Raw genomic sequence first — 27,069 nt, 5'->3', positions numbered from 1 at the left:
AAAACTATTTCTCGCACATTATTTTACATAAAAGTTCCATGGTTTACAGAGTAGGCATTGCTCTATAAATATATCCGATTCCTTACATCATTTTGATTTACCCCATGCGTCATGGTACTAGTTTCAAATATCTTACAATGAAAGTGCCAGCTCAGTAAAACATTGTTTTGCTATAGTTGAACAAAATTTTTAGCATTTTAAAGTCAAAATTTTGCAAAAACCTAACCTAAAGGTGTTTGTTCCTGTTTCACCAAAAAACATTTCAGGTGTGTTTGTGAATATTTTGTGTTTACAGGCATTTAAATATTAGTTTTTACATTAATTTTAAATTTTTTATCATTAAATGGTATTAAAAAATATTAGTTATTATACTATATTGGTATTTTGCCTGGTTGATCTTTTCTGATTGAGAAAAATAATATGTGTATTTCATTTACAGATATTAGTGATAAAAATACTCTGTCCAGGGAAGAATCTGATTTGGCTTATCTCACATTGAGACAATGTAGAAGAGGTCCTATAAACCTGGATCAGAAGTCAATAGATTTGAAAGAAAAAATTGGTAACTTTTCTTTTATCGAATGGATTTCATATCCTAGTAAAATAAAAATGATTGTCAGTTGAGCAAAATATTAGTTGCATGCCTTTAAATGCAGCAATTTATGGAAATGGAAATGTAGATATACCTTAAACAATTAGTCTTTTTTTTTTTATTTATTTTTATTTTTTATTAAGTAAGCATTAAAGTTTTTGTGTGGCATTAATTTGTTATAAAATACTACAGTAGTAATTTCTTTTACCATTTGCCCTTCCATTTGAGCAGTTCATTTTATATATAATATTTTATATTCTTTAATTTTTGGTTGTAGACAAAGCTATATGATTTTATTATGTACTTCTGGACTAAAGAAGATAATAAAAACTATGAAAACTGTATGTTGATTATGTATGTTGAAGGTTATTACAAATGAATAATCACTTTTTTGTTTTGTTTTTTCTATAAAACATTATTAACGGTTTGATCAAAGTTCATGAATATATGTAAATTCTAATAAGACACTGTTATGATGAAGCTTTTTTATTGATTAATTTCTTAATAATTTGAAAATAATATTGTGGTAAATCCCATCCAAGAAACTATCCCTAGCAGGGAAATGGTTTTGTCTGTAAATGGTCGTATTAGAGAGTTAATATTCAACATCAATGTTTTATGTTCTCCGAAATGCTGGTCATTTGTGAGGTGGTTGCGACAAAAGGCTATTTTGTTGGACTGATCTCCCACTCTCCTAACAAGTTCACATAAAATTCTTTTAATATGAAAATTTGGTACTATTCGGTTTTGAGGGCTGTAAAAAATCGCCAAACAATTATTGATGCCAGTGCTGCCAAAACTAATTTTGGCAACCCTAATGCAAGAAAGTAAGTATAATAGTAAATAACTAAGATTGATGTTTTAATTTAAATGAAAGGTTAATTTCATATAATACTTTTTTATTATTATAATTTATATAAAAAAAAGGCTAAACTTGAATGAATGGAACAATAAGTGTAAATAACTATTTCAGATCATTATTATAATTTATATAAAAATTGCTAAACATAACTGAATGTATGCCTACATCGCTATTTTGTTACCGAGTTATCGCTAAAGCATAATTTCATCCCGTTGGCTGTTCAAACATAATTTTCTATAATGAGTGATGCTTTTTCTTTGAAAACATTCTCGGTAAAGTACAGAATTTCTCATTTATTTGTTTGCCGCTTTTTACAAGGGTAAAACAATTGGATTTTTGTCAATTTTCTTTTATTTTTTAAGTGAAAATAGGTCGATGTGTACATAGATAAAGTCAAGGTTGTACGCAGTGCCATGTATGTGCAACTCTGGGATTTTTGTTTAAGTGAAAATAGGTCGATGTGTACATGGATATCGAGTATGTGCAATTCTTAAAAACGCGTCAAGCACTGGATGATTCTGCACTTTACCCAAAATTCTATTGCCGACTTTTCGTCATGGGCAGTTCCCAAATTGTTAAATCCATAGGATATCAAAAAAGTATTTAAAATCCAAAAAGGATTTAAAAATTTAACTAGTATTTCAATGGCGACTTAAGAAATATAGAACTATCTGAACTTACGCAATCTGAAATCAACGCATATGCTAGATTTGGCGCGATGTTAAATGTGCGCGTCTGCTAGATTTGGCGCTTTTGCGCATACATTTTCGTTGCAATTTTTTTACAGTCTTCAAAACGGAATAGTACCGAAAATTTTCCTTGCTATTATTATTGGAATTTATTTTTTAAAATGTAACAAAGCTATTTACTGCTCTGTTGTATTAACTTTAAGTATTTTAACAATTTGTAGGTATAGCCTTCCCTCCCCCCCCCAGAATGTATATATATGTTTTTGATGACCTAGATACAAAGTAGACTAGCTTCTTACACATATTATAGATTTCTGTAGTAAACAAATGAAAATATTAATCAAAATGTAAAATATGAAAGTAATAATTAAATTTTTGTAGCTTGTTGAGCTATATATGGAATAAAGATAAAATGAAAGCGCCAAAAAACTGTAATATCCAATTTACTCCTCTCTCTCTCTTTTTTTTTTTTTTTTTTTTTTTAATGTTCCTTTTTACTCTAAGTAGTGATTCAGAAGCCAATGTATTGTACTCAAAATGTTGATGAATTGTTAAAATTATGCTAAATGAGTATATAATGGTATTTAAAAAATATAAGTTATTTTTTATTATGAGCTAATAAGTTAATCTAAGCTATTTTTATCATTTAATTTGATTCATTCATTTGCATTTCTAAAGCTACTAGTATTGTAAAATGAAGGATGTTGTTTAAATTCAGTATTTGTTTATGTTTTGTTAATGGTAAAATGTTTTGTGCTTTGATATGGCTCTTTCATAAAACATGCTTTTGCTAAGTATTTTAACTGTATTATGTATTTTTATGTTTTCATTTAAAAAAATGTGTTAGCTCCTCCTCCTAAATTTCTTCAGTCTTATTAGAATTTTCTGTTCTTATTAGAATTGTTTTTAATAATAGGTACTGGACTATTTTGTGATGTTTTTAGAGGAGTATTTTCTTCTGGGCCAGTGGAAGTGCAATTTGCAATAAAGATGCTTAAAAGCAACAGTGTGCCTAATCCTAAAGTAAGTTTGTAATTATTTGTAACCACCAGTTGTTGTGAAATTAGAACTGTGGTTGTGTATTACTTTTGAGTTACAGCTTTATTCATGATCTGTATTTTTTCTGCAGATTTTATTCATATTTAATTCTTTTAATTAATTTTAAACATTTTTAGAGTGAAATCCTGAAAGAAGCTCAAACTATGATTGCCCTTGATCATCCGCACATAGTGAGATTAATCGGTATGTGATTTAAAATTAGTTGGCTATTTGATATGCGATACAATTTCTGTAGATTTTAAAATCTAAGCTTTTTATTGATAAAAGTGTTTTTCAACAGTTATTGTACCTATTTGGAACTCAGGTGTAAATGCTGGAAATGACAGTAATTAATTTAGAATTGGTTGGGTTCTGTTTATTCAAAATAAATTATAAGTAAATTAAATTATCATTCAAAATAAATTAAATTATCATATCTCGTGTTTTTTAAATAATAAAATTTTATGTTTTGATTTAAGTAGAGGAAATTTTTATAAGCAAAAGACTTTACTCAGAAGAGTGGTAATCATAGACATTTTTGGTATTTATATTAATCTGTTTCAAAAGGTTTATCTTGTAAACAGTTATTTTATGCTGAAGCATGATTTAAAAAATAAAAAGAAAGAAACTAATACAATAGAATATCTTAATTGGGTTATTAATTTTATTTCAATATGAATAAACAGGAATTATTGTGAAGGTAATTTGAACTACAAACATGGCAGAAATGCAAGTTCTGTGCAAATGAGACACTACGGTACAAAATTGTGTTTGAAATAATTTTGGTTATGGCACTTTCTGCCTACAGTAGAATTTTTCTGTGCTCCTAAATACAAATGTAGTATTTTGTAGTTTAAACTTTTGTAATTTGCATGTTAAGTTTCATAGTAGTAAATGGTCTTGTTTATTTATTTACTTATTTTATGTGTATGTGTGTGAAATTACATAGATAATTTTGATGTTTACATAGTAGCATTTAAATGTATTTGCTTTGAAAAGAAAATTATATTCATTTTCTTTAATTTCAAGGATTACTTAATAAAATTTTTGTTACCTGCATGATTTTCAGAACACTAGTTAATGGCTTCATCCTTTGGACTGTATTATACAGAGTTGCCATGCTACCTGGAAAACTGGAAAAAGTCAGGGAATTTAAATGTTTTAGTCAAAATCTGGAAAAGTCAGGGAATGCCATACTGAGATACCCCAAAAATCGAGTTTTGCGCCAATGTTGGAAGCGATCACTTTGTTGGTGAATTATGTATCGGATGAGCGTCATTCGGGCAGCTGGCATAGAGCCAATTTTCGCAGCTCCAGTCAGATTATCTTTTAGAAAGGCAAAGCAAGTTTCCGGAAAGTTTGGTTTCCAGTAACGTCGAGAATCCTAAGACTCGCATATGCAGTGCGTGTTGAACTAAAGAAAATACCTTCCCATTCTCATATACAAAAAATCGGTGTAATCCTAATATACGGTATCATGGAGGCTAGGATAGCCCCCATGTACTCTGTTCTAATGTAAGAACATCTATGTAAAGAAGCAAAGGTTCCATAGACGTCATGTAAATCAGTTTGCTATAGTGCCGCTAGAAAGTGGAGGGAAAAACTCATCAAGGGATTTGGCGACGTAACCTGATGGCGAGAATTTTCCGCTTCACAATGTGTACAGAAAATAAATTTAAAACGATATTCATTTTGTGTACTCTTGATAAACTTGACCTTCGAACTTCGTCAGCTTTGGCGACAGATATTTCGCACATACCCAGCTGTTTCTCTTTATGTTAGGACGGAGCCATTCCTGTTGCAGAGAAGATTTTTTTATCTTAACAATACATATTTTTTATTCTAACATCCATGTATAGTACACGTGGATTTTGGCGACATTATGATGAGCAGTAACAACAGTTACCTCTTTCTGTCTCTTGTCTCTGTTTAACCGCTTGCCTGATTATCCCGAGTAATCTCGGGTTCGTATATATTGCAGTTAATTATTATCCCGAGAAAACTCAGGTGAAGCAGAATTTGTTAGTATGATTTCTTTTATCATGGTTATACTCGGTCTGGAGGAAATGAAAGGAAATATTTAGCTTTGACTGGCAGTTTGCCAAATTGTGTTGGTTGCGCGGTTCTTTTGGAGGTATCCCTATTGTATAGTTTCCCTATTGTATAGTATACGTTAGCTTGTGGATTAGTAATGTATAAAGAAAGATGCATGCGTTGGAAAAAAATAAAATAATGACGATGGTGGAAGATAGCGAAAGCGATGATTTTTCATATAGTGATTATGAAAAGGTTGGGAAAAAAATCAAAAAAAAAAAAAAAAAAAAAAAAAAAAAAAAAAAAAAAAATCAAATCCAACGAGACAGTGTACTCTGTGCTCCCGTGAAAGAGATTCCAGCGATAAGCCAGTAAGAAAAGAGACCAGATACAAATGTAGAACGTCAGGTACCACTCTGTGCTTTCCCTTGTTTCAAAAACTATCATACAAAGATTAATGTTTAACTTTTTTTCATTTGCCCGAGATAACTCAACTCGGGATAGTAAACTAATATTAAAAGTAAATGCTTTTACACCTTCAAAAAATTTAAAATTCAACTTAAAACTTACATATTTTGATTTGTTTCGTTTTGTTGTATTTAATAATAAAATTAAAAAAATGTGATGATTTTTTGCAATTTTTTTCAAAAAAATTTGTAAATGAAGCGGTTAAGAAGGTGTTGGGCAGTAAATTGGTCATTTTGGTGTTGGCAGCAGTTTTCAAAATTGTACCAAGGCCGTAGCGAAAACTAGGATTTTACCGCAAAATCTTTTAAACTTTTTTTTTCATTTTTAATAAATGCCTTATTTTTCATTTTGCAGTAAAATAGAAAAATAGTAATCAGTCATCTAGGCTAACCTTTAATATGACTATATTCGCCAAAATATCATTGATTATTGTAATTCAATTTTTAAGTAATTAACTTCATTTTAATGTTATTCATATTATTTAATGTTTTTCTTTCCTCTAAATTTATTTATTATTAGTTAATAATACTTTCAAATTTCAATGGCATAATTCTGAAACTAAATATAGCAGTATGATGAATACTATCATGAAATTGAATGCACATATTTTTGCTTATGTATGCTGCATAATAAATATGAAATACCTGAATTTATTTTAAAATATCATTAAATAGATTTCTTTCTTTCGTTTAGCTGCAAAATGTCTGCAAAAAAACTCATTTTTTAATCCAGATTGGGCAGATTCTAATCTCAATCTTCAGTGGAGAAAACAACTCCTATTATAGCTATAATAGTAAAAGTTTTTGGGATTATATATATAAGTCATGTGCAATTGGCAAATTTTTGTGTTTTCAAGTGGTACCATAATTAATTTACCTCTCAGCACAGCCAACATGCACTATGCTGATAGACTGGAATTTTCTCAAAGCACACCTGGAAAACCTGGAAACGTCAGGGAATTTCATTCTCCTCTTTGAGTGGCAACCCTGATTATAGAATAAGATGATAATCTCTTTTCTTAGTTTTATTTTAAAGCAGAACAGTATTACATATGATACATTAGTTCTTGACAATTGACACTGATGTGACTTAGTGCCAGCAACTAAGGAACTAACATTTTTTCCTGCCTAGTTGATGGTGTTCGAATTTGAAATGCAAAGTTAAATTTAAAGCCAATTTAAAGCCAACAACATTTTGCCCTCTGTTCAATGACTACATTCAACAAAATAATGTACAAGAAATTATCAGTTCAGTTATAACAATAAATACTTATTTTAAAAATACATAATATTCTGTATTGGTAGTAAAACATAACAATAAACATTTTTGATGATAACAATAGAATCAACTATTCCAAATATACTAAACAATCCAAAAATACCAAGCTGTTACACTATTTTTAAGTTTGAGTTTAACTTTTATAACAAAATAGATAGTTTTGTTACTGGTCATTTCAACAGACCATTTGAAGTTGGAACAATGACTACTGTTACATTTCTATCCATTCCAGGGAAAACTTCTATTAACTAAGGGAACATTTAGTTTACTTACTCTTCTCCCTATGTAGATGTTAAATTTGCTTAAAGAACAAAACAAATTCTATGTTGTTCCAACCTGCTATTTCCTCTTCTCTTTCCCTCCAAATATTATTGATAATTTTATTTGGGTACTATTGCATTTGAAACTTAAACCTCAATTTATGTCTGATTCAAAACTGAAATGTTTTAAAAATTGCATCTCAGTTTATCTACAGTGTATAAATTCCTTTTTAGGTGTCTCTGACTGTAGTTCATTTATGTTAGTTACAGAACTTGCTCCTTTGGGTCCCCTTGGCAAATACCTGCGAGCTCACAGGTGAGTTTGTTTTGAAAGATTTTGAAATATTTTTAGCAATAAGGAATGTCTCTTGTCTGAAATTATGTAGTAATTTAAGGTTTTTACATATTATTCCATCAATTGATGACAAGTTGACTATTGTCAAACCATTTGGTGGAAATTTCGAACCAAAATTATGTCAATCATTCCTGCAGATTTCTGAGTCACACGTCTTTTCTACAACTTGTACAATAAAACATTCATCAGTCTCTGTGTATATTCAATAAATAGCAGCTACTATGGAGTTATTTGACTTCCTTCTCTTTTGCAGTTTGTAAAAAGGCTTTTATCAGTTCCTGCTATTTTGTTAGGTCCTTCAGTTTTATTCGAAGCTCTGTTTAGAAAATAGAATACAATTTTCCTCCAAATTATTGTTCCAATCAATAACTATTTTGTTCTCAGCCATATTCAGCTATTCTTTTTCCCATTCAACAAATGTCAATTCTTTTGGTAAACTTCTGATCTGGTTGTCTCCCCCCCCCAGAAACATATTATTTTGCATAAGTTTGAGGGCTCAAAACTATAAATATTACAAAAGAGATATTTTGGGTCTTACAGAAATCACCAGTCATGAGCCAAAATTTTACCTTTGTTAAATAACAAAAAATGGCTACCATTTATTTCATCATTTATTTGCTTATTGCAATGTATTCTTACTTGTGAAATACATTTTAGATTGTGCATTTTCTTTTATTACTAAAACGTTTATTTATTATTTAATTTATTTTATTTATAGTTACCTTATTTATTTGTTTAAATTTTTTATCCTCCCATTATATAAAGCATCAGTCATAGTAATTTTCATGTCATTCTGTTTTTCCATTTCTGTTAGTATTGCCTGGACACTCCATAGATTGAACTTTTAAATTACAGTGAAACCTAGGTTCATGAGTTTAATTCATTTCTGAAGGCTGTTCATCAACCAAAATGTTTGTGAGCCAAATCAATATTCCCCATAGTAATTAATCCAGAATGGATTAATTCATTCCAGTACTACATGTGATTGCTTATGTATATAAATTTTACAATAGTACTTTATGCACAAGTTCATAATATAAAACCAGTGGAAATCAGTAAATATAAAACAAAAATAAATAAATAAATAAACACAGTATAAGCAAATAAAAGAGATGAAAAATCAATTTAATTTTATTGCACCTGAATGAAGGAGTGTGAACATATAAGTGGAAAAGGATGAGAAGGTGCTATTATTTGAATGTGAAATTCTCTTTGCTAAAAGCATCAGGTAACTGTCTTCATCTTCAGGCATCTTTTACTGTTTCTTTGTCTCAAAGTGCCACTTGACTCTGAAACTCACATTGTGACATTTTAATCAAAATTTGTCTAATGTGATTTGTTGTTGCCTACATTTTAAGGTGTTTGGGAAGTGGAATATGTCGTTGTCATTGAAACTGCTTTTGTTGCACCTTGCTACTGCTTTATCAGGATTGTAACTGTTTGAGAAGAGAATTTACTCACACAATTATTTATGAAATTCAAACACTGAATTTAATGGACTGTAGATTTCTTTTATTTTACTTCTGTTAACAAATATTAAACATATGAGCACTTACGTAGTCTTACTTGGATGGACACTTTTGCCATCCACATACCAACTTACCAACTCAAACTACCAGTACACACTCAATCAATGGCCGCTAGCTGTCCACGTTGTTCCGTTTCCTACTCGTGGTTGCCAGATCACTCTAGTTAAACAATATTCATTCGATCATGGCGTTGTTTCACTTTTGCCTTAACATACCACCCGGGTTGGGCATTTGTTACACAGTTAACAATGACCAAAATTAAACAGTTTTAATTCACCATATAGTCCAAATCATATATCACAAAATTTAAATTGTTACACATGAACAAAAGCAATAAACATAATTAACCACAGAACATGAAATGCACAGCATATAAATTCAAATACAATACATAAATAATAATTTTTTGAACTCAGCAAATATACATGAAATTATGTAACATCTACTGGTAGTACAGCTAATTGAGTTATTGGCCTTTTTAAAAGACAACACCTGAAAGACCTGACTTGGTTTTTACAATTCAAACTAACCTTTTTATCCTTACCATAAATTAGCTCTTCTATTTCCCCCAGGAACCAAGTCGAAGTGGGCATGTTGTCTTCCTTTACTAAAACAATAATGCCCTTTTTAACATTATCCTTAGCAAAATACCACTTAAATCATTGCGGTAAATGACTGATGTAATCATTTTGCCACCTTTTCCACAAATATTGTGTTACTTTAGTAATGCACTGCCAGCGCTTTAAAGAACTCTCAGAAAAATCAGTTAAATCAGGCTTCGTTATTGATGTTAAAGGTCGCCTGACTAGAAAGTGTGCAGGTGTAAGAGCTTCTAAATCATTGGTGTCATTCGACAATGGGGATCTTGGAGGTGAATTTAAAATTCCTTCAATTTGGTTCAAAATTGTAAGAAATCCCTCAAATGTAAAAATCAACTCCCAAGTGCACGCTTAAGATAAAACTTAAACAACTTAACACCTGCCTCTCAGATACCTCCAAAGTGAGGAGCCCTGGGAGGAATAGATTTCCAATGAATCCTTTCAGATGTCAGAGATATTTGGTTAAGAATTCATCAGGGTTAGAGTCACTTCAATTCATTGCTAGCCCCAACAAAATTTCGAAAGTTGTTGCTAAATATGGATACGCATTTACCCCTTCTAGAAATAAGTCATTTTAAAGCTGCAATAAAGGATTCTGTAGACAAATTTGAAATGATCTCGAGGTGGATTGCACGAGTCAAGAGGCAAACAAAAATTGCAACAAAATCTTATGCACTACGCTCTTCTTCTGATTTGTATATTTTATACCAAAAGGGCCACAGAAGTCAACACCAGTGTGGTTAAAGGGAAAGGATGGATTTAGTCTCTCTAATGGTAAATTTCCCATCTTTTGATCCAGCAATGCTGGTTTTACTTGGCACATGTTACACATTCTCTTACTATTTTTCTAGCAAGATTACGTCTACTTATCAGCCAAAAATTTTGTCTAACACTATGCAAGAGCACTTGTGCTCCAGTATGGAAGTTTTGAATTTGGTAGTGTAACATAATTAAATGAGTCAGTTTATGATTTTGGGCAAGACAGCAGGGTGCTTTGTGTTAAAAGGCAAAGTTAGCTTCCTGCAGTCTGCCACCTACTCTAATAACTTGAGATTCATCTAAAAAGGGGCATAAAAATTTTAACTGACTATTTTTACCTACTTCCCTTTTCTAACTTAGTCCTTGAATTCTTGAGGAAAGCTTTGATGTTGGACTAAGGAAAGTAATTCGTTTTCGCTTAACGAAACTGTTCTTGCCGAAGATAGCTCGAACTTATTTAATGATACTTAACTTCAGTAAGTGGACTGTAATATTAACAATAACAAATTTATTTTAACAAAAACATTATTGAATACTAGCACATGCATGTGCTTATAGTTACCTATGTAACTTAGCTAAGAGCGAGCAACCATATGCTCTTACATCAAGTCAGAAATCATACATACTAATAAGGCAAAAACGAAATAACTTTAGGGTTACACTAAAGCCAAACTCTGGTTGGCATAAAACAATTCTACCAAGCAATACTCTTTCAGACACCGAACAGAAACCTCATCTACTGTCAAATGACCTTCTTATTTTTCCGTGGATCTACAATTTCTTATAAATCTTAAAACATAAGCAAAAACATTACTTAATTTAGCATAACAATTAGCAATACTAAAAACATAATCCAAAAGAGAATTGTTAACAGTTACTGTCAAATTTACATTGGAAATAAGTTTCAGTTCTCGCACATAGTTCTCATTTGAATTTTCCAAGTTGTTATTAACACTATTATAATTAATGACCTGTTGATGCAGAAAATTTGATCCTTAAAACCATAAAGAATTGTAAACAATAATTTCCTGGCTCAGACCACAAGAAATTAGGTCAGCAGAATTGCCTGCAGTTCTGGCGTGTTGCCAGAAGAAATCCTTAGTTAGCTCTTGGATACGAGCTACACTGTTTGACACAAGCACTTTTAGAAGATAGGAGATGTAGCAATCCAGGTTAACACAATTGTTGAATCTGTGTACAGAATAACTTTGCCAAAATATAAACTCAAATATGTTGCTATTACCTTACACACAAGTTTGGAAAGGAGCTCTGCTGCACACAACTCCAGACGAGAAATTATTATCACTTTGATAGGCAATACTTGAGATTTGCTGCAAGGTAAAGTCGCTTTAACTTCGCCAGTTTCAGAGACACAATGGAAGTAAATTACTCCACCATATCCAAACTTTGAAGCATCAGCAAAACAGTGGAGGTCAATTTCTTTAGTTGATTTTATCAGTAATGAGGGACTTTGATTTGCCTCAACTCTGGTAGGGTCTTTTGAAATGTCTCCCACTCTTGTCGCTCTTACAAAGGAAGTGGTTCATCCCACTCTAGATGTAAAAGCCACAGCCTTTGCAGGAACATCTTGGCACACATGATTACAGGTCCTAGGAAACCTAAAGGATCAAACAGTTTAGCAATATCTGCCAAATCTGTGTGTTTTGTACAGATTTTTGATGAACTAGACATAGTAAAACTAAAAGAGTCTCCTTCTGGTTTCCATCTTAAACCTCCAGTCTTTATGGTTCTTTGTGAAGATTCTTCAAAATGATACTCTTGTTTTCCGAATGCAACTTGTTTTAAAAGAATTTGTTCTTTTGAGCACCACTTGTGCAATTCCATTTTCGCATATTGTAGCATGGCTATTAACTGCTGCAATTCTACAACAGAGGTGACATCTTTTGCACTAGACAAAATGTCATTAACATAAAAATCGTTGAGTGTCGTTGAGCCAATGGATACTTATCCTTTTCATCTATGGATAACTGCTTCAACACTCTTATTGCTAAAAAAAGGTGCTGATTTTGTTCCATATGTTACGGTAAGTAATTGATCAAGTTTAGATGCATCATTCAACATATTTTTTCAAAGGATGCATTGAAGTTTGCATTTGCTCAGGGTCTATACGATCTATACATTTTACATATGTCAGCAATGAAAGCCACCTTGTGTTTTCTAAATCATAGCAGGATAGAAAATTCGATCGTGGCCACTTCTGCCTCAACAGTACCTATACATGAAAACTTTGCATCTTACTTCATTTAGCTCAAATTTTGAACTAAAATTATTTTTTCCCCTCTTCTTCTGAAGACATTTCTGTCACATTGCCTTTTGTTGCTGTTTCTGAAATTGTAGTTCTTTTTTGTTGAGCTCATTTTTATGATCCTGTAGTAAGTTCTTTGTTTCATCATTGTTACTTCATAGCCCATGCACTTGTCTAAAGATTATCATAAATAACAAAAAATGTTCTAAGCGTTGGAGTGCTCAAAGTCGTCATCTGATATCCAGTCCAGCCACAATTTCCTGCAGGCTGAGAGTATGAAAATGTGGTATGGGTTATCTCAAAATACTTTGGAAACTGCTATATTGCCAACCTAAATGTTCATAATATAAGACACCATTTGTTATCCAAGGCATTTTTTTTTTTTTTTTTTTGTTCAGATAATTTTATCATGAACAAAATTATTCAAGAAAAAAGTCGAATGAACATCACAAAGTATGAAGTCATTCATAATCTGAGGTTTCACTGCATTTTCTCTTCTATTAATGTAATTGATTATTCATTGTACTAGGTTATTCCTCCAAATCTGAATTCTTTAGAAATTGATGACATCTCTTCTTATAATGTATACATAGGTAAAACTGTATGAGCTTTAAATTTCTTGTTTAGAAAAAACTGAAACTTATAGCAGAAAAAAATTTAACATTTGCTATTATCCATTGAGCTGAACAGCTTTACGTAATTTTTACTTGGTGTACTGTTTGCAATCATTCCTGATTTCTTGATCATTTTCTCCATTCTTAACATTAGAATTAAATAATATTTTTTTTAATATTGAATGGATTTCCTGTAATCTTTAGGTAATAATTTGTCATTCTCCTTCTGTTCACTTTAATTTCATCTGTTAGGTGTGATAGTAATTATATCTTTATGTATTTTTTCTTATATTTTCTTAAGTTGATAGAATTAAGTAGTAATCATATTGTGTTTTTATTGTACAAGATGGTTATAATTAAAGTGACCCTATTTAGATGTATGCTTTTCTGGTGTTATGGTGAATAAGAACTAATAATTCAAATTTTGATCTCCAGGTGAAAAGAAGACCCTAAAGAATAAGAAATACAAATTTAAAATATGAAACTTTGTTTAATCATAGCATTTATGCACTATGCATTTCCATTTATATCAATCACAAGTTCAGCACACGTTATAGCATGTCCAACACTAGTGTAAAGGGTTTCTTGAGAAATTATACCAACATGGCATGTTATGATTAAGACACAATAACACGCCGAATAAATACTAATTCATAAGTCAAACAACAAAAATCAGCATTATATTTACAAAATTTTCACAGACTAGTTTCGATGGTTTTACCGAACCACCATCCTCAGCTGCAAAACCGCAAATGAACAAGATAGGAAATAATGATTAGATAAGATAAGAAAGCCTAGACAAGAATAAACAAGTGGCACCATCTGTTGGTGAAACCAGAACTAAAACATAATTTCTTTAAAGGCTGAAGGCAAATTTGGATTGGAATTAGGATCGTTAACTAGAACAGAAAGATTTTTATGAATGTGAAATGCCTCTAGAAAATCCAGTTCTCCAATGGAAGTTGTTTTTTGAATAATTTTGGCAGCAGAAAAATTGAAAGTGTGGTTTTCAGACCAACAATGTTGAGCAACAGAAGACTTCCGTGTTTCCTTTTTTCTAATATATGCCTCATGTTCCTTGATGCGAAATTTTAAGGCTCTCTTAGTTTGGCCAATGTAAATTAAACCATACTGGCAAGGAATCCTATAAATACCCCAGGAATTCATATCCGGAAGGGGGTCCTTGAGTATGGAACTCGGAATTTTATTGATGGGAGAATAAACAACCCGAAAGTTAAATTTCTGCAAAATATATGCAATTTTATAGCTAATTGATGGAAAGAAGGGAATAACAACAGAATTTTTATAATCTCCTAAAGCAAGAATGTGCCTTTTAGTGTGTTGAGATGAGAATTTTTTAACTGCTTGATTAATAATGTTGGGTGGAAAGCCCCTGTCAATAGCTATTGCTTTTAAATAATTTAGTTCTTCATCAAGGGCTAGTTTGGAGGAGCAAACTTGAAGAGCACGGAAAACATAGGAATAAAATGAAGCTAACTTTTGTTTAGTCGGATGACATGATTTAAAGTGTGGTGGAAGGCAAACCGATGAAGGTTTACGGTAAACCGTAGTACTGAAGTTGGATGTGTTATGTGTGACCAGAATGTCGAGAAACGGAAGAGAATTGCAAGTCTCAAGTTCAAAAGGGAACTGAAGAGCAGGATCAATAGAATTCATTGTTGAAAGAACTTTATTTAAATCATCTTTATTACCTTCAAACAAAGTATCGTCTACGTAGCGGAACCATGCCGGGAAGTTTAAAGTTTCAAACAATTTTGATTCATAATAATGCATGTAGATATCAGCCAGGATGGGACTGAGGGGGCTTCCCATGGCTAATCCCTCAGTTTGCTTGTAATATTTATTTTGGAAAACAAAATGTGTTTGTTTCAAACAGAGTTGAGTGAGAGAAATTAGCTCATCAATTTCGATGCAAGAGAAATGAAATTCGCGAAGTCTGGTTTCTAGATATCTTAATGCACCCTCCACTGGGACATTGGTGAATAATGATTTTACATCAAAAGAAACCATGAGTAAATTACTAGGAGAAATGTTTTTAACTTTTTTTACAAACTCTATTGAATTTTTTATGGTGTAAATGTTGTTGTCTAATAGAGTTGAAAATCTAGAAACTAAATATTTAGCTAATGGATAGGAGGCAGTACCTAAATTTGATACAATAGGGCGGAAAGGAATACCACTTTTATGAATTTTGGGAAGAGCATATAATCTGGCACAATTCGCAACAGATGGGATAAATGAATGTTTTAAGTTGCCTGAAATGATTTGCGAAGATTTGATCGCAGTTTTTATTTTTGACAAGTCCAAAGGTGAAGGATCTTTAGGAATCAGATTATATGGTCCTTCGTTTTAGTGACACCATTATTTAAGTGTTCCTATCCATGACGACTATCTGGCCACCTTTGTCGGCCTTTGAAATAATAATATCCGGGTTAGAATGAATTTCACGCAATGTAGCTCTTTCTCTCGCAGTTAGATTTGGTTTCAAAGGTTTATTATTGAATTTCACATTATGAGCAATAAGATGCCTAATCATTTCTTTCTGTGAATCTGAAACTTTACTGAACTTGAAAGCTTTTTCGATAGGAGCCAAAATCTTTGGAATCGAGGGTTTACAGGTTTGTGAGAAGTTAAAATTATATTTTAGAATTCTCTCTTGTTCTTCTGAAAGACTAACATTAGAACTAACATTATATTATGATTGCTTTCATACACTTCCTGCATAGACATGATCTTTCAAGAATCCTCTCAACCAGAAATCATGGAGAATTAAGTCCAGAGCATGAGGGGCTAAGCATTTGAAAACTTTTCAAAATTACCCAATTATCTCCAAAGTGAACATACAGTAGTTCTTTCATTTGTCAGCCAATATGGGATATTGTACCGTTTTGTATGAATCAGTGGCCTGTAAACATTTTCATTCTTGTAATGAATGGCTTAACTGTAGCGGAAATTTCCAGTATTCATCATGTTACACTTTTTTGCACAGTGGTCTCAAAATGCATGTGGGCCAAATCCACTATCTGACAGTAGCTGATGGGCCACATTAAAATAAATAAAAATAAAAATCTGAAAGCTTTCAGATTTTATATTACGCCCAAAGGGGCGTTTTTTGACGTTTTGTGTGTTACCTTTACTTATATCATGTTCTTTGCATGTAAACCATAAAATTCAATTCAACAGGAATATCGCAAAATACATAAAAGAGCATATCTTAAGAATTTCCAGTACACAATCTTGCATGCTGGAGATAACTTTTTTTTCCATACAGTGTTGCCATTGTTTGCTTTGAAATTGTTGAGTTTCTTAATCAAAAACTCATAAATGCTTTACAAAATATGAAATAGAAAACAAATTCCAAATTTGGATTTCCAGATGCCTATTATTCAAATTGAGGGCATTATTTAAAATTTTATGTCTCCAGGTACCGTTGTTTTTTTGCAGTGCGAGACCTATATTCATTCATACAGATTCTTCATTATTTAATTTCTTTAAATATAATGCAGGGCTCTAATATTTGGCGGCAACTATTTGAACTGATATTTTTAGTAAAAAGTGAACTGATATTTATACTGATATTTTATTTAAAAAAATGTTAACTATATTTCAAAAAATAAATAAAAATAACTGGCTTTTTGTCAAAACATACATATAAAAATGCAACAAAAAAATTCAAATATGTACTTATTTTCTGCCTGAAATCTAAACATTGATATCTGTCAGAACTTTTTATTTATTACAGTTTGTGATCTACGCATATTGGCAGCTAAATATTAAAATTTTCAGATTGACTTTATTCAAATAATTGTAATATACTGAAGTAACTACTAAATAACTTTTAATTTAAACTAGAAAGAAGTATACAAAAACTTCCCAAAGATATAAATTTTGAGAGTAAATAGTGACAACCTGTTGTCTTTCTTTTATATCTTACATTTTTCTGTGAAGTGTACAGAAAAAGACATATTTTTATGCAAATAAATATAAACTTCTTTGCTTCTTACTACACTTTTCAGTTACAATACCTTGTGGCATTTTTGATTTCCATAAAGTTTGTAACATTAGAAGAAAATTGCTAGAAAATGCCTTCATTCTAATTTGCAAATACTCATCATCAGCCTGTTTCTTGTCATAGACATATATTTTCAATTACAGGAAAAAAACTGTTGTACTCCCAAACAAAGCAATTATTCATACTGCAAAATTCATAACTGAGGATATTTATCTTTTAACAAGGGCTAATACAAAATCAAGTTTGTATCTTCATATCTTTGACTAAGATTTATGTCACAGTGTAAATTAATTAGCTCCATTTCTGGATTTTCCAGAGCATTATTGACGTTGGTTTTTATTTGTGAAGATGATTTATGAAGTTAGATTCGAAACCATTAAAATCTTAAACTTTTTCTTCAAATTCTTTTCATAATAATGCTGATTAATTTAAGAAAAATGTATGTGGGAGCTGCAATCAGCTTGTGGGCTGCCAGTTTGAGACCGCTGCTTTATAGCTTTAAAGAGTGTTCTCTTCAAAGGAAAAGAATCTAAAAATGAAGTCAGCAGTAAAAACACACCATACACTCTCATAATCTGAATGCAGAGGCTGCTCATTAACAACTTTATCGCATGCACTATCCTATGAATGACATTCTAATTATTTGCTGCTCCATCTAGGGCAAAATGCATCTCGTCTGACAACAAAAACTTCCAAAGCCATGCATTGGCAGTGGTTGTTTTTACCAAAAGCTTGCAAGCAAATGAAATTACACTGTCAAGGATAACAGCAACTTGGTTTCATCTGGAATCTGTTTTCATCCTCTTTCTGGCAGTATACCCTTCTTCGAATTTAATTATAATCTTTTCAAACCATTCTTTCACATAAGCCCTTTTTTAAACACCTTTCAAACATTGATATTCTCACTTAATAATAACTTAATATTGCAGTAATATTGAAGCCAATCTAATATTGCAGCTCTAATAAAACAATTTGATTTGTAAAGCTTGATCTTCCAAAGGCATGGCGAAGAATGATTTTTATGGCTTTGTCTACTGCCATTGTAAAGAGTTCCTAATTTGTCTGACATTCTTTCTACTTGTTGAAAAGTGCCATCTAGTGACTGAACTTTTGAACTTTTTTTTGTTACAATTATCTTTTTCTCATGGTCCATGTAATTTGTAACATATAGCCCAAGCTTAAACCAGATAAGTTAATTAAAATAAAGTTATAAATAAGTTAACCAGAATGGGATCTACACAGGTCTGATTAGGGTCATTTTAATTGCAATTTGAAATTTTCCATTTTCGCAAAAGAATTTACCTTTAACAAGGCAAATGTAATTTTTATTTTGAAATACATTGAAACATAAATAATGCCAAATAATTTAATTTCATAATTCAACTTTTATAATCTGGCAGGATTCGTACGGTCCTTAAGAGTCCTTAAAAGTCCTTAACTTTTTTGGAATCGAATTTTGGTCCTTAAAAGTCCTTAATTTTGGCCAAAATCGGCAGAAGGTCCTTAATTTTAATCATCTGAAATTTCTGTCTGTTTTTACGACTGCCATTTTGGGTGTGAATTAGCATTTTGCAGGAATATTTTTGGCAATTCACTAACAACTATGGCTATTTTTTGAATGGGTTCATGAGTTATAATTTGTTGATATTTGTAATATAAATAATGGTGGGATACTCGAGTTTCTGAGCAAGAAGTAAAGCATAAGCATTTCAAAATTATTTCATTTTTGTAATGAAGAGCTCTCAAACAACTTTCCGCTTTTGGGGATGTGAATTCTTTTATTAAACGGTTCTAAATTTGGCGATTATCAACATTTTTGGCAATTTTAAGATCGGTATCTATAGAAAATTTTGAATTCCAAGATCTGGGAATTTTTTGAGGATTTTTTTAGAACATTCTAACATTGTTAAACTTCATTAAAATAATGGTAATATATTGGAATTATATTTAAGAAATAACATTAAAATAAGCATTTTTATTTTTCGCTGTCACATTATAAAGTTCCATTTTGGCCACATATTATACAATTTTTTTAATCTGAAAAATAAGCAAGTAATAATGCTATAAAGCCCAGTTTACAAAGTACCAAATCTAGCAAACACACCCATTTCACAGCGCACCAAATCTAGCGTACGCGCTGCTTTCAGATTGCGTAAGTTTATATAGTTCTATATTTCTTAAGACGCCATTGAAGTACTAGTTTAATTTTTAATTCCTTTTTTAATATCCTATGGATTTAACAATTTGGGAATTGCCTATGATGAAAAGTCTGTGATAGAATTTTGGGTAAAGTGCAGAATCACTCACTGCTTGACACGTTTTTAAGAATTGCACGTACTCGGTATCCATGCGCACATCGACTTATTTTCACTTTAAAAAAGTCCCAGAATTGCACAAAAATGGCACTGCGCACACCTTTGACTTTATCTATGTAAACATCAACCTATTGTCACTTATAAAGTAAAAGAAAATTGACAAAATTCCAATTGTTTTTACCCTTGTAAAAAGCGGCAAAGAAATAAGCGGGCGATTCTGCACTTGATGAAAGGTTAATTTATTTACTAAATCTACTTACTATTTACTACTTACTATTTACCTCTCCTTCCTACCAAAAATGTTTTCAAAGAAAAGGCATCATTCATTATAGAAAATTATGTTTGAACAACCAATGATATGACATTATGCTTTAGCGATAACTCGGTAGCGAAATATTATATGAAATTAACCTTTCATCTAAATTAAAACATCAATATTTAGATAATTATTTACTATTACACTTCCTTTCTTGCGTTAGTGTTGCCGCAATTACTTTTGGCAGCACTGGCTTCAACAATAGTTTGGCGATTTTTTACGGCCCTCGAAACCAAATAGTACCCAAATTTCTAATTGTTAGAAAACATGCTGAAGGAGAAGGAAATTGATATAAATTAGCAAAAATATCTGGGCAGGCCTTCAAATTAGAAAGACGCATAATTATTTTGTTGAGTTATATGTTTTGTAGCTTTTAATGTGTAATTATCCTAATATTGTTTAAAAATCAATGTCATAAATTGCATGTATTTTAAACTGTGAAATTTTATGAGATTGTGATATTAATAGGGTTTTTTAACAAATATTATTAAAAAATTAATTTAATTTAATAGTGGCCATGTAAATCCATAATGACTAAGGTTATCTAATAGCTAATTTAATTATAACTAAATGCATTCTCTTAAAAATTATCTCTCTATATTAAAGCAAGTTATTGCCTTTCGTTAACACGCTGAGCCCGGCGTCGGTCCCTGGGAACCGGCACTGGAATTTTCGTTTGGCTGGCGTCGGTCCACAGGACCGACAGTATTAAAGTTAAAAAATAAGTATAGTCTCAATGAAATGTGATCAAATGTAGTTTTAATGAAATTTATTGAAACATTCTAAACAAAACTATGTCTTAGCTTTACACATATTACAATACGAAACAACTATTTTGGTAACATTTTTGTCTATCTTGAATCCAAATAGTTTTGAATTGTCATCATAACATTTCGAACAATACTTTCGGACTTTATGTGCCTCTCCTTCCTTTTTGTATAATTTATGAATAATTTAAGTCTGCAATATTGCACCGCTTGATCGCAATATTGCCGCCGGCTGAACAGAAACTACAGCAAATTCTGCGCCGGGCTCAACATGTTAAACCTTTACCGTGGTCACAAGGTAAAACACAAAAATATAAAAATTCATGTGAAAGTTATTCTTTGCATCTAGTGAGACTTAATGCAAAACAACTTATCACCGCTAATGCTTTAGTGGCTTATTAGAACCTTAAAGTATATTAACTGAGTTACAACCCCTGAAACTTTACACGAAGCTACGACACTAACAGCGTCAGACGGAGGTCAGCTAATTTTCAAAACTTGCTAACTGTGCCTACATCAGGCCTTTCAGGTTCTGATCTGATCTGAGTTCTCTCTATAGGCGAGCAGGAGTGGTGACAACAGCCAGTCCTTTGTTATGAATCATGCTGATTATGATTTTAATGCTCATTTTAACCTATGCTGCTTGACATAAAATCTACTTAACTATTTACTAAATCTCTAGACTGAGCAAGTATGTGACAAAATGAGACATTAAAAAAGAAAAGCTAACTGTTAGTAAAATGTAACTAAAATGTCACTTATCTTCTTTCAGATATGTCCAGTTATTATGAGTGTAAAATATTTAATGCTACTTGATAAATTTCATAAAATTAATTTTATTCCCAAAATATTAATAGTTATGTTATAATTAAGCAACCTTTAATAATAATGTATCCCACTCACGTTCAGGCATAGATATAAAATTTTTAATTGAATTTATTCAGTTCGCATTTGCTCATAGGTCCTTCATTTTTTTCATCAATGGTCCTTAAAAGTCCTTAAAAGTACTTAATTTCCGTGTGCAGAAATGTGTACGAACCCTGTCTGTTATACACCTACTCTTAAAATGTATTTCAGTGACACTGTGATGTTGCAAATGCTTGAAAATTGGTTATTTCTCAGTATATTTTTTCTCATTTAAAATATAAATCATAAGCATATTTTATTATTGCAGAGAGATAAATGTCTCAGAAATTCTTTTACTGATGCTTCAAGTAGCTTCAGCAATGGAGTATTTAGAAAGCAAACAGTTTGTTCACAGGGATTTAGCTGCAAGAAATGTGCTTTTGGTTAATGAAAGCTTTGTAAAAATTAGTGATTTTGGAATGTCAAGAGCTTTAGGTCTTGGGAAAGAGTATTACAGAGTAAGTGTATTTTTATTTTAAATATTTTGTTCTGTGTATGAGAATTTGAAAGAACCTAACATTGCCAAATGGCTAAAATTGTGTGTCAGTGCTAGTGCTGAGGTTTGATAATTTCACTGCATGAATTTTATATTTTAACTTATATGTAATAACCAGTTTTCTTCAGAAATTCTTTTATGAAGGTATTCATTCTGGGTAGATAACTCTCAAGTGATTTTCTGTGCAATTAATCAATCCGTCAGTTGTAGTCCATAAATGTAGATAAAATATAAAATCAATAATAATTTTTCTAAATTTTAAATTTATTAAGTGTTGATGAATAAATAATACAAACATTATATAATATATATCATTGGTATAATATATTACCAAAAGGATTGAAACAGTGCTAATATGCAAATTCAAATATAAGTGTGCAATGTATATTAATTAGATTAATTAGGATATAAACACAAGTGCCTGGCAAAACTCTAAACTCCATGTGAACCTGCTAGGCCTCACTGCATCAAACATATTAAAGTGATATAGTAGTGGGATGCTACTTGAGTAAACAATCTTTATGCACAGTTGTATATCTTCTGGGTATCCTGGAATCAGATATGGTAGATGTCATGCAAAAATGAAAGGTTAATTGTACAACCAAAGTAAAACCACTAACTGGATAACTTTGTTAAAAGAGATATTTAACTACAGGTCTAAAAGATAGCTTTTCCTTTGCATCAGCCTTTCAAATGTATTCCAAGCCATAAAAACTACTATCACTTCTTATGCAATGGGTTGGACACTGTATTAGATGTCATAGCAGATCAACTGCATATGAGCCTCACGCTTTCAATTTAACAGCAGAAAAAGAATGTTAGACTAAATTTTAAAAAAGTGTGGAAAATCATTACACGGAGCAGCAAATCATGCTTTGTGATTTTCCATTCAAATGGATGTAGGGATATAGCAATTGTTTGAAAATACATCTTTCTAAATGAATTGCATCAGTTAGAAAATTTAGAGGGGATCTTTTATAGCTCAGGCTTTTTTCTGCTGGAATGGATTGAGTTGTTTGATTTTTCATTTGAAATAGATTTCCTACTGTATATGAAAGGAAGTTTAATTTTGAAACAATGAACATGCTTTTTACACTCAGCAATTGTTTTAGATTAGGTCTATTGTCTGTGTAAAAATTTATGCTAAATTTAGTTGTAAATAACTCTCAGAAGAAATATTTATTCTAGATAAAAGGTGGGTTAGAATTGAATCTACTTTAAAAGAAATGAAACAATGTTTGCAATTCCTGTGTTATTAAACATTTTATTGAACATTTTGGAAATTTTGTAGTTCAGTAGTAGTAGTTTTCATCATTTTGTATTCATATTTCATTCTTATTTTTATTCAGTTTTTCTAATTACCATTTGTTAGGATTAAGAATTAAACTTTGTAGAAGAGATATGTTTTATTTCCACAGACTAATGATCTAGGAGAAAATAATTTTGGAGAAGTTATTGTATGCAGAAACTGTAAGGTTCAATAAAAGCTGTCTTTTATAACAATAGTAAGACAATTAAAGGCAAAAATGCTACACAGCAGTCAATCTAGAAACATTTCCAAGTGGCTGTATTTTGCCGTTTCGTGCTATTAAAGGAAACCACATCAGAGAACTATAACAGAATAAGCTAATTGTTGATGCCTGACCATGGGCAGTGCAGTTCTCAGTGGCATTCTGTCAAAACACTGAAACCCATTCAGCAGCAGTGTCAGTTAAGAAAATGTGGATGTTTGAACTTTTCACAGATTTTTTTTTTTTTTTTTTTTTTTTTTTTAAGTTTGTCCAATGTGTTATACAGTCAAAAGTCGTTAATCCAGACTCGTCGGGACTTTAGAGATTCCGGATTATAGATCATCAGTTTAAATCTCGTAAGATGGCATGCAGAAATTCTAAAATTAAAAATATGAAACCGTAATTTATGAAATAAAGAACAATTATGATCTAAAGGGTATCAAAATTTACAAAAAAAAGCTTAATATTTATTTTTTTATTTTATTAAACATTTCTTTTAGTGTAAGTTGTTTAAGTTGCTTCGTTTTATGTGCTAATACTTTCTCTTTAATTCTATAAACAGACATAATTTCTTGTTCAGTTACAAAGTTCCACTGTTCAAGTCCCGTAATTGCTGTGCCGAGAATACCGACTAACTTGTCAATCGAAATTTTTTCGTTTTCACTAACCTCTCTGTCACCTTCTTCATGTCTTTATCCATTTTTTGCAGCAATTCCACTTTTTGTTTGATGGACATCGAAACATACTTTCGTTTTGTAGATCCTTTGGGAGCTCCAGCATCTGAAATTCTATTTGACATAATCGAAAGTTCAAGTTTACTTTTATAAAATTGCTCTTACAGTCTGCAAAAAATGATAAGCCGGATCCAATTCGAAGATTAAGGAACAACGCAATCATCAATATTAACTGAAATAGATAATTAGATAATTTTAGCTTATGCCGTCCGTTATGCATTAAACGCGCATGCGAAAACGTATTCTGTGTTTGCGCACACGCATATGTGCAGTCATAAAAGTCTTACGCGCACGCGTAAACGCCTATGCGCATGTGTCAACACGGCGCATGCGCAGAAAGTTTTTAGGTTTGATGTCTGGATTATAGATCATTCCGGATTAAGGGTGTCCGAATTAACGACTTTTGACTGTATATACTAATGTCTAATTTGTGAAGATATCTAACAAAATATTTAAATAAAAAAAAAACTTCTGTCCAGCAGCTCTTTACGTTCATCATTTACTTTATTAAAAAAGCAATCTGAATGGCATAATGTGTCTTCATTCGTGGTTGTATTTTTCAGACATATGAAGACCCAAGGCAAAAAGCCATTTATATCAATTGGCATGAAGTTTGAGAAAAAGTAATTTTTACTGTAACTCCAGTGATAAGAAAATATTGTTATAAAATCATACGGAAAAGTCAAGTAAACTTTCAACATTATTTTAAACAAAAAAGCAAATATGTATACAAAGCAGGATAGAAATAAATTTTCATTTTTTTAGGTGACTTAAATTACTCTTCTCCGTTTTCTTCTGTTAATTTTGGAAATACATCTTCTTTGTTGTGATAATCATTATCATTGGCAATCATAATCTGTCCCAATTCATCATAAGATGCTTTAAACTCAGCATTTGAGGAACCTATGGACATTGGAAGCTTTCCATTGTACAGCTTCTTTCCCTCCCCCTTTCTGAAGTGTTATAGATGAAGCTGGTTCTTTGTGAAGATTCTTCCTATCTCTTTTTTGTAAAAATATCTATTTTGTACATCCCATGGAGTATCAAATTAAGGTTTTCTTTCTGTACTTCCAAATCTCCAATAGGCCTAGTAAGCCCCGTTTATATGCACTCTTTTGCACAGCCACTGTTCGTATTAGGGAGAAAAGGGAATATGAGGCAGTTTTGCCTTCAGGTCTGGTTCAGATGCACATTGTCTTCCATCCCTTAACCCAAAAAGCCACTGCGAGCAATGATGTCACAAAAATGAGTCTGATTGGCGGATTTATAATGTTTGTTTACATCTTTTTTGACGTTGTTCACTATTTCCATAGAATGCTATCAGAGTTTAACTCTTTAATTAATTAAAATACACTAAAATTAATTTAAAATACAATTTATGTACAAGCCCAAATGGTTAAAAGAAGGGAAGAAATCACATATGCTACTGAACAGTTTTAAATAAAATGTTTTATGTCTGTCAAAATTTTAAACTTTGCTTTTTGAAAAAATGAATATAATGGCTAACATTATTAATGTTAATTATAAATGTTTTTAGAAAATGTATTGTAGTTAATTCATGTATTAAAATTGTTTTGAAGGTGTTTTACAAAAATTTTAATAAAAGCTTGTAATTTATGTTCATATTAACCACTATAGCATTATTGAATAGCACTAAATTTTATTGCTTATATATATATATATATTGAAATTCAGTAATAAAATTTTCAAGAAATTTGAAATGATTTGATGACCATTTAGATCATTTACATTCTTTAAACTGTGTTTTCTCAGTTCTAAAACTTATACAGATATGGACTAAATTATTTAATATTTTTACTGCTTATTCAAAATTATATTCTCTATAAAAACAAGGATGGGTTTTGCAAAATACTGAAAAGAAAAATTACTTTAAGTGAAAATGTTATTGAGATCATATTAGTTTCAAAGTTTTTATCTAAAAATGTGTTTTTATTTTTTTCTCAGAAACTGATTCATTAATTGCAAATCAATCCTTAAAGTTATTAAAAACACACTAATAAATACAATAAAAAATTGGGGAAAATATTAAAAATTGTAGGAGGAGAAAGACATTTTACTTGTTAAGTTTGTCTTCAAAAAATTTTAATTAAAAGAAATTACTGGAAAAATTTTTTTTTCAGCTTAAAATCATTTTGTCTTACAAAACCGTTTAATAATATTCATAAAAAGTAGATGAAAGTTCTTAAATAAAAAAAAAAATGTCTTTCAAAAAAGTACCAAGTCTCCGTGTCAAGTTGAAACCTGATATACACATAACTTTAGTTTTAATTTGAATGGTATTTCTGGAATACCCAGCATCAAACAACCTTGTCTGTACTTGTAAAGAAATTTCCATATTAGTTCCATCTAGCTTTTTTGGATGATGATACATCCCATGATATCTATCAATGAGATTGTTTTGCTAACAGTTCAGCGAGCAATCAGTTGCATGTTGCCCCCCCCCCCACATCATCATCTCCGATCTGAAATAAAACTGAACGTCAGTATCTTTACAAAATTCAAAATAAGAATAAATAAATATCACAATTTCATTCAAATCAGAAATTTTTAAGAAAAAAATTTTCCCTTTGGGAACATCTTATTCATTATTCAAAATTTTACCATAACAAGAAAGTCCAACATGTTAC

At 31.1% G+C, this 27,069-nt stretch overlaps 1 protein-coding gene across 2 annotated transcripts in view; it reads left to right on the top strand.

The window, feature by feature from the left end:
• LOC118191196 (uncharacterized) overlaps positions 1 to 27,069 on the top strand; it is a 107,876-nt gene that overhangs the window by 65,212 nt on the left and 15,595 nt on the right. For both annotated transcript variants that reach the window (XM_035362030.2, XM_035362088.2), the window contains 5 exons: positions 440 to 562; positions 3,060 to 3,166; positions 3,319 to 3,385; positions 7,456 to 7,537; positions 21,949 to 22,138. In XM_035362030.2, the coding sequence (XP_035217921.1) occupies positions 440 to 562; positions 3,060 to 3,166; positions 3,319 to 3,385; positions 7,456 to 7,537; positions 21,949 to 22,138 (569 nt within the window). The remainder of the gene's footprint in view (positions 1 to 439; positions 563 to 3,059; positions 3,167 to 3,318; positions 3,386 to 7,455; positions 7,538 to 21,948; positions 22,139 to 27,069) is intronic.

This window comes from Stegodyphus dumicola, chromosome 7 (genome assembly GCF_044657685.1).
Source record: "Stegodyphus dumicola isolate Sdum_Otavi_A_Nest chromosome 7, ASM4465768v1".
Taxonomy (NCBI): domain Eukaryota; kingdom Metazoa; phylum Arthropoda; class Arachnida; order Araneae; family Eresidae; genus Stegodyphus; species Stegodyphus dumicola.
The sequence above is the reverse complement of the archived record's forward strand: the minus strand, read 5'-3'. Positions and strand labels throughout refer to the sequence as shown.